The 9,269-nt window shown below is 33.2% G+C and overlaps 1 protein-coding gene across 1 annotated transcript in view; it reads right to left on the bottom strand.

Moving 5' to 3' along the window:
- Nucleotides 1–371: 371 nt before the first annotated feature.
- Nucleotides 372–9,269, bottom strand: part of DARS1 (aspartyl-tRNA synthetase 1) — a 62,561-nt gene continuing 53,663 nt past the window's right edge. Inside the window, exons 11-16 of the mRNA XM_059394374.1 lie at nt 8,567–8,713; nt 7,277–7,319; nt 5,681–5,761; nt 4,276–4,387; nt 4,006–4,077; nt 372–1,053 (exon numbers count right to left, since the gene is read on the bottom strand). Coding sequence (XP_059250357.1) covers nt 962–1,053; nt 4,006–4,077; nt 4,276–4,387; nt 5,681–5,761; nt 7,277–7,319; nt 8,567–8,713 — 547 coding nt within the window. The 3' untranslated portion in view covers nt 372–961. The remainder of the gene's footprint in view (nt 1,054–4,005; nt 4,078–4,275; nt 4,388–5,680; nt 5,762–7,276; nt 7,320–8,566; nt 8,714–9,269) is intronic.

Below are 9,269 nucleotides of genomic sequence, written 5' to 3'. Positions count from 1 at the left end.
GTATAGAGGGAAAGTGTTCCTGACTCTAATTCTCACACAAAAGTTTCTTTTTGGTAGAGAAAATGAGAGTGCATTTCAGTGACATTCACTAAGTATTAGAACTAGTTAAAAATCAAACAAAATTCTACAATATTTTTAAATCTATGTGAAATAAACTATTAACCCAAGCTTTCAGTTTTAAGAATTCTATCCTCTTATATCCATTTGAACTTATAGCTTGATATGAATACATATTATGACTGTATCAGCTTTCACTTGTTTTTAGGCATTTAGATAAACTAGTTGTGTACTTTTTCTTTTCCCAAATTATAAATGCCAAAAACCAGTTACAAAATCAGACTGCAATGAAGTTATACAAAGACAATGATGACTAGCTTTAAAATTTTATTGAAATTCAAGTTAGAATTTACAATTTAATATAGCATTACATTGAATATCTTCTAACCAGTATTCCCACCTGCTTTACATGATTTCTGGGCACAAATCTAAAGAACTGATACTTTCTGCCTAACTTTCCATGATATGCCAATTACACATTCATTAAAATCTCAGATACTTCCCTAAAATTGTCCTCATTTCAATGTCAGAATTTAAAAAAATAAGCTCAAATATTCAAGATTTAAGACATTAATATCATAGCCACTATAATATAGAAAAGAAAAAAACCTTACACAATCTGAACTTTTTAAAATTGTTAACATTTATTGTAGTAATACAATATGAATTTTTAACATAACCATATGAATTTTTAATTAAAATGTTCAACCATTTCCTACTGAAGCATGTCCAAAGTTATAAAAATTTTCTCTTTTAAAGTAACCTATAGTGAATTAATCCGAAGTAATTGTGGCACTTTGTTTAAGACATTTACTCCACTGCATATTTCAAGCAGCTACTTAAAATCAGGGATAGCCTGATCAATAGCAGGTTACTGGAAAGAATAAAAAAAGCACGGCTTTCTTTAAGGAGTGAGTCGTTTGGGATCACGGGGGAACATTGAAGTCTGACGAACATTGTGCAGTCCCAAAAAAAGCATCGTCACTCGTTCCAACCCTGGGGGAAACAAAATAATCATTAATTCCTTTTCTGAAAACCTTTCAGGGTCTTACTTATTGAAATTACCAACAAAGTATCACTGATCAATAAAATACTTTCATTATTTTGAGTTTATTTAAGACGAACTGTTTTGGAACACCTCAGTGGCTTAGTTGGTTGAGCATCAGATTCTTGATTTCTGCTCAGGTCATGATCTCAGGGTTGTAGGATCCAACTCTGCATCGGGCTCTGGGCTATGCATGGAGCCTGCTTAGGATTTTTCTCCCTCTCCTTTTGCTCCCCCATCCCACCCTTGTACACCTATGTAGACTCCCCCTATAAGATAAGACAACATAAATAAAATAAAATAAAATAGACTGTTTTGGATCTGATTCAGAAACAAAAATAGAAATGATGCTGTATGTGGAAAGGACTAAGTGAGGTATCCTTAGGTTGTCTGGATTCTCTGAACTACAAAAATCTTGTAAATGTCCCAAACTTATGATTTAAACAAACACAAAAAAACCATTTTATAAGTCTATATGTGGGATGGGGCGCTTGGGTTGCTCAGTGGGTTAAAACCTCTGTCTTTGGCTCAGGTCATGATCCCAGAGTCCTGGGATCGAGCCCTGCATCAGGCTCTCTGCTCAGCAGGGAGCCTGCCTCCCTCTCTCTCTCTGCCTGCCTCTGTCCACTTATGATCTCTGTCAAATAAATAAATAAGACCTTAAAAAAAATTCATAAGCTATATGTGGGGTATCTGGGTGGCTCAGTAGGTTAAGTGTCCAACTTTTCATGTCGGCTCGGATTGTGATCTCAGCGTTGTGCAATCAAGCCTCACATCTGGCTTAGGTGCTGGGCATGGAGCCTGCTTAAGATATTCTCTCTTCCTCTCTCCCTCCCCTCAAGCTCTCTCTCAAGGCGGGGGGGGGGGGGATTAATAAATAAATAAATACATATACCTATATGTCTTTGAATAGGGCCAGAATCTTAATTATGTAGTCTAGGCCATTAATATGAGAACCATAAACCTGTTCAAGGTAGTTTACTAATAGAAATAACAGAAATTTACTATAATTCAATAGATATGTAACATGGTGGTTCCTAGTATAAAAGACTCTAGGACACATTATTGTAAATGTTCTAAGCGGAAAAGAGACTGATTTTGACATGTGACTTAAATATTGTATTACTGGTAAGAATTAAGACCAAGTGTCACCTAAGAAACAGAGCAGAACTAGCAAATGAAACTTTGTGTGTTCAATTTATCTCTTTTACCCAAGTTGTATAAGACATGTGTTACAGAAAAAAGGTCAAAGAATATTTCTATATAGCAATGACTGAATTTTAAAGGAATGTATTTAACTTCTAAAACAAAAATATAAATAAGAGGATTAACATTTTATTGCTATTCCTTACCAAAAAACATGCACATATTTGAACCTTGTATTACAGTAATCTAATACTAATCTTAAAATAAAAAGACCATATCCCATCTTCTCTTCAATCATTAATTACCAAAACATGAGTGGTATTTGATAACCATTCAAATGTCTTCACAAAAATTTACAAAATATATAAAATGTACATTACGAATACTTTAAGAGAAAAATACTTTAAGAAAAATACTTTAATGAGACTCTCCCATTAAAAATTATAAACTATATATCCAAAGTAGCACTGTTTATAATAACAATCCACATGTCCATCAGTAAGCTGGTTAACAAGATTATGGTACACCAGTTCAATGGATCGATTCTATATAGTGTTAAAAAAACCAAACAAACTGAAAAAGTCTTTAATAATTGATAAGGAACAAGATAAAAAATATAGTAAGTGACAAATGCAAGGTGCTGAATGATTTATATAGTAGAGTATGCTATAATTTGTGTAAAAATATATTTTAAAAGTGTGTATTTTTGCATATGCAAAGATTATTTTTGCAAAGGTTAAAAAAAAACTAGAAACAATAGTTTCCTAAAGAGAGGTAAATACATATTCTTCCATACTCTTTTAATTTGATAAATTTTAAAGTTTATTAACTATTCACCAACTTCCCCCTCAAACAACAGACAAATATTTTAAAACTATAAATGCAGAATTTTTTATTTTATTTTATTTTTTAAAAAAAATATTTTACTTGACAGAGGTTACAAGTAGGCAGAGTGGCAGGCAGAGAAGAGAGGGGGAAGCAGGCTCCTTGCTGAGCAGAAAGCACGATGCGGGGCTCGATCCCAGGACCCTGAGATCATGAACTGAACCAAAGGCAGAGGCTTAACCCAATGAGCCACCCAGGCGCCTCCAGAATTCTTTTAAGAGACTCTGATAGAAACTGAACTAAACATTTACCCTTTTATTTATTTATTTTTTTTAAGATTTATTTTTTAAAGTAATCTCTATACCTATTATGGGACTTGAACTCAACCTGAGGTCAAAAGCTGCATGCTGCACTGACTGAGCCAGCAAGGCACTCTTTACCCTTTTTCAATCACAGGGTGGTATCTTATATATATATTCTAGAAGTAGTCCTGAAAGTCAATAAAATGTTACATTGCAACAAAAAATTTAGCAGCAATCTGAGCTAACCGGAGGGAGAACTTTAATTTGGGCTAATCAGAATGAACTCATGGATGCAGAGAGAAAACAGGATAGTTAATTTGTAAGATATTTTGCTTCTAAACTCTTTAGGGGAAAAAATGGCTAGAAATGTATTACAATGTTTTAGAACATACAAATTAGCTCTTCGTTTTGGTCCTTTGAAATCAAATTTTCATTTAGCTACAACTCACTAAAAATTTGTTATAATTCAAATTTGTACTATACTTAGCATGGACTTATTTCTAAGCAGTAACAATATATAAAACTTAGTTTTTGGAATCTAATGAAGAAATTTAGTTAGAACTGAATGAACACTTTGCCAAATGAAATCTGGGTTGGAAATATATTGTCATAATATTAAAATAATATTACCAATGCCTCCGCCAGCATGGGGAGGGGCTCCAAAGCGGAAGGAATCAATGTATGCCTTAATTTTCTCCAAATCTAGAAAAAACAAAAACAAACTCAAAAACCAAATACAATGTATCATTTTACTCAGTAATTTATAAAGATTAAAACAAATGATGTTTCTGAGAAGTCTTTAAAAGGTTTAAAATTGCTTTCACAATACATATTACTTTCCCAAATGTTTTTATTTGTTTTCACAACATACATTATTCTCCCAAATGTGTTTTTATTTACCAATTCCATGATGTAAGGCTCGTTCTGTTAGCAGCTGAGGATCATGTATTCTTTGAGCTCCTGATAGTATTTCTTCTCCTCTCATGAACATATCGTAAGAATTGGACTGTTTCTTCAAGAAAAAACAAACACACAAGAAAAGGCCACTCTTGAAGTGACTGTCATTCTATTTCCATTACTCATATGAGAAAAAAAAAAACAAACTCTTCTGCACAAAGAACAAGTCCATTTTTTCCTTCAATTAATGATGCAATCTGCTCCAATGAATACAACTGTTTCTCTAAAACAAGGTTAAACTAGTGAGAGCTCAATAATAACTTCTTCCCTCTATCATATTTTATGCTCTCCTTCTCCTATATCTTCTGATAACAAATCAGAATACAGTATCTAAACTTGCAAGAAGTAGTGCTGATTCTCATTTCACTTTATCATCTGAAATGTTTTTAGGTGTGATATGATTTTGGGTCATTTTTGGAACCTCAAATTATCAACAGGTGTTAGTCTTTTTAATTAAAAAATTTTTTTTAAACAAAAGTAAATAGAACATAAATTTACCATAGCTTAACCTACTCTCATATAAGATTTTAAGTTATTTTCCCTGTCTTCGGATAAACCAATGGTTCTCGAAGTATGACTCCTGGATCAGTAGCCTCAGTGTTACTCAGAACTTATTAGAAATATAAATTATCAAGCTCCCCCAAGACCAGCTAATCAGAATGTCTGGTAATGGGGCCCGGTCATCTGTGTGTGTTTTTTTTTTAAAGATTTTATTTATTTATTTGACAGGGAGAGATCACAAGTAGGCATAAAGGCAGGCAGAGAGAGAGAGAGAAGGAAGCAGGTTCCCTGCTGAGCAGAGAGCCTGACTCGGGACTCGATCCCAGGACCCTGAGATCATGACCCGAGCCAAAGGCAGCGGCTCAACCCACTGAGCCACCCAGGTGCCCTTTTTTCTTTTTCATCTGTGTTTTAAAAAGCCTCCCAAGTGATTCTGATGCACACTGAAGTTTGGGAACCACTGTAATGGAAAAACAGTAAAAGGCCACAAAACACAAATCAGATGAACTCCCAGGACATAATGTTGTTTCTTAGTTCAAAGTCAATAATATGATGTGTTAAAGTCTGTATTTATTACTTATATGGCATTTCTTCTTCATAAATCTTCAAAAAATGACCCTTGAAAATGATTTTCAATGTAGGTTTTGACACTAGTTTTTTTAGAACACTCACATTTCACAGTATCATTTTTATCTGAATTGACAGAAACTAGTAGTAATACGTACAATGATGTCCCATTAAAATCACAAGTTACTGATGAAAACCATTCCCATGGTACAATCTAACATAGTCACAATAAAGTTTTCCTTCTTCCCCAAAACAAAATATTTAAAATAAATTTACTTACAGGATTTCTTGGGTCAGGCATGGTATAGAAAGGTCTTACAGCCAATGGATATTTATCAAGAATATAGAAGTCTGTATCATACTATAAAAAAAGATTAAATTTTTAAAAATTTTTACAGAAGTTAAAAGAAAGCTAACATTTTGACAATTAACTGTTATTTCAAAAATAAGTTTTGTTCTTCAAAATTACTATAATTACATGGTATATACAATAAGTACTCTGCTTCTTTCAAGTAACATCTGTATCCTATAGTATTTTGCCATCACGTTATAAATTTCTCTAATACTTAAACTGTGGGAGCTACTGACAATTCAATCATACTTCAAATATTTGTTTTCTTCTTTTTATTCTGGACACGTAATCTCTTTCCAATTTCTTCCCAACTGACAACTATGCTGCAATAAACTTTGAATTTTGTTTTTATTCTTTGCTAATCTAATTCGTTTACTCTTTCAGATGCAATTTGTTAACTTTCTGTTAAATTATCCTAAATCTCCTTGGGTTTCACAAAAACCACATTAGATCTATAAATTATTTTAGGAAAAACTGACACCTTTTCCAATATTCATCTTTCCCAAAACCTTGATTATTTTCCCAGTAACTTAAATTTTCATGCAGGCACCTAAAAGAAATTTGGTAGTTTTCTTCATATGAGAACTGTACCTGAGATAAATAACATTTACATGAAATTATGACATTTTTTTTTACAAAGAATAGTTACTATATGATGCTGATTTAATTACAAAGAAACCAATCAAATTTCAACTGTTTTGATGTTAAACATTTTTGCTAAAACTCAAGCATAGAAGGAATGTCAACAGAGATGACAAACTGGACTCTGCTCTGCTGAAACAGCATTTTAAAGGTATAAACTCCACACTGCACTTTCAGAAATACATTAGCTCCCCAGTCAATTTTAAGTGCAGCCAGCAGGAGGAGCTCAAGGACTGTTTTCATTTACACATCTCTTTAATTTCCTGGAAGACCACATTAAATTCAACTTTTATATTCTTTGGAGTTTTAGAAAATGAGACAGGAAAGCAGCTTTCAAAAAAGAGGGCAAAAAGAAACCCATTCACTTTCAAGTCCCATGAGTTATCAGGGGGTACCCAAGGAAGGCCATTTCTAAATAATTTCAAATCATCTTGAGATTGTTTCTGACTAATCTGACAGTCTGATACAGATACCACTTTTATTTTTTATTTACTTATGTTTTTAAAAGATTTTATTTATTTTTGATAGAGAGGCAGCGAAAGAGGGAACACAAGCAAGTGGAGTGGGAGAGCAGGGAGCCCGATGTCGGGCTGGATCCCAGGACCCTGGGAAGATGAACAGAGCCAAAGGCAGACACCTAAGGACTGAGCCACCCAGGCGCCGCCAGGTATCACTTCTAGAGGGACTTCAGTACAACTCAGTGCAAAAAAAAGATACTGAGCTAATCAAACTGACGGAGCAAAACTGGTCTGAATATTTTTTATTTTTCCAAAAATTAAAAAAAAAGTCTTCCCTGCGTAAGACTGTTCCTACTGTAACTGTTTAGTATCAGAATATGTTTCAGATTTAGAAAAAGAAATCCAGCATGCACAAGAGTCCTACCTTTTCCTTTACCAAACGACCCAACAGTTTTTCATTTGGTGTACTGAAAAATAAAAATAAAAACCCTCATGAAATTCGGTGTTTGAAGATCAAATAGCAACTTAAGAAGTTTTAAGTGAATAAGGCCCCTCTCATTTGAGGTTCTCAAAGGATAAAAATTTGGCCAATACATTGTTGTCTATCCTCCTTTTATAAAAGGCAAGTACAGTGACATTTAGTAGGTGCTGCTCAAAAACACTTAAATAAAATAATAAACAGATGTAGCAATTAATAGATTCAGAAATAACACAGATGATATAATTTCCTACAATTATATATAAAGTTCACTATAGCAAATAGGCTATTTTTGCCATTAAGCAGCTCTACTTCAAGATGGTCTCTCCTTTTGTTACTACTTATCAAAGGTTTATAAAATAAAAATCAGTATTTCCAAGTCTTTAAAATGTAATAGTGTTTTTAGAGCTGAGATGCTGTTACTTTAGCTTTTATCTTAGGTAAGAACAACTGCCAAAATGCTTAAGAAAATACTGCTCAGCTTAAAATAATTATAGAATGTATAGTTTGCCTTAAAAATGTAATCTATGAAGGAGATGCTTAAAACCATAAATGTATGTTTCTGTTAAACAAAAATAAGGGTTTTGAACAAAATATGCTTAAAAAGAGCCTTAAGAAAGACAATAACCACTCCTTTCAATCCTATTTCCATATAAATTATTGCAAGTACTTAAATATTTTAAAATGTTAAATATTTTAAGAACCTTGGAGAAAAATATAAGTACCGTAGATAGTAGTTTATTAAACCACATAGTTTATTCAAAATTATAAGTTATTTTTATGATCTGAATTTAGATAACATAATACTATATAACAAATAAAGAACACATATTTTTATAACTTTGGAGACATCAATTTTATGCTCCAATCCTGTGTGGGAATGGATTAAGACTGCTTTCCACCCTCTCAAACACCACTGATTTAGAAAGAGAGGTAACATATTAGATGATAAAAATCACAGGCCAAAGTCCCTATATATTCTTTAGAGTGTTACAAATATGGGTGTGTGATAGGGTAAAAAATGGTGTTTATAGACAAAATTATCAAAGCTCAGGCAAACCACATTGAACATAGTATTTTATTTCAGACCACACATTAAACAAAACAGCATCATACACCAAAGTTAATGAAACTGAAGCTTATCATCTGGGTGGAAAAAAATCATCATTCATTATATACTCATTCATTCATACCTTAAACCTAATTACTAAAGTTTAAAAAATCACAAAGTCAAACCTCAGATCTTCTTCATCTCCCATTTCGATTCCAGCTTCCCTAAGCATAGCCAATGCTTCACAGTACTCGAGTCTTAAAGTTGGTTCCAAAAATTTGAATGGTTCACATGGGAATTGTTTATTCACTGTCTGAATTTCAGTTTGAAACCTATTTGTACAATGATAGAGTTAAAAAAAAAAAAAGTGTCGTGTTTTCCCCACAAGAGGTCACTGTGGCAATACATAAACAATTTTTAAGAAAAATTTTACTAATACAAGTGAAGTAATGAGCAGATAGCTTTATTCTTCTACAAGTTGATATCCTTTTTTTTTTTTTCAAACAAAGAAATAACAATTTTAACATTTCATAGGAATCACTATATTCCTGTGCAGTGATGAGGAAAGGGCAATCTGAGTAGCTTCAGGAGTGGCAGCAGCTCCATGATCAACCAAGTGCCTTTTTCAGCTGAGCCCCACAGACCCTCCTAGGTGTCTGGGGAACCCATTCTCTAAGAGTGGAGTCTACATTCTATTAGTTCTATGTGTTCTCCTGATAACAATTTTGAAATTCAGAAGTAACTCAAAAGGAAATGCTTTTATTTTATTTAATATTTATTTAAGTTTTTAGAGGGAGGAGGAGCAGAGGGAAAGAGAGAAGGAGGATCTCAAGCAAGCTCGTGCTCACTGCCGAGCCTGATGCAGGGCTCAACCTCACAACCCTGAGA

Source organism: Mustela nigripes, chromosome 3 (genome assembly GCF_022355385.1).
Source record: "Mustela nigripes isolate SB6536 chromosome 3, MUSNIG.SB6536, whole genome shotgun sequence".
Taxonomy (NCBI): Eukaryota; Metazoa; Chordata; class Mammalia; order Carnivora; family Mustelidae; genus Mustela; species Mustela nigripes.
This window is presented reverse-complemented; position numbering and strand designations above follow the sequence as displayed.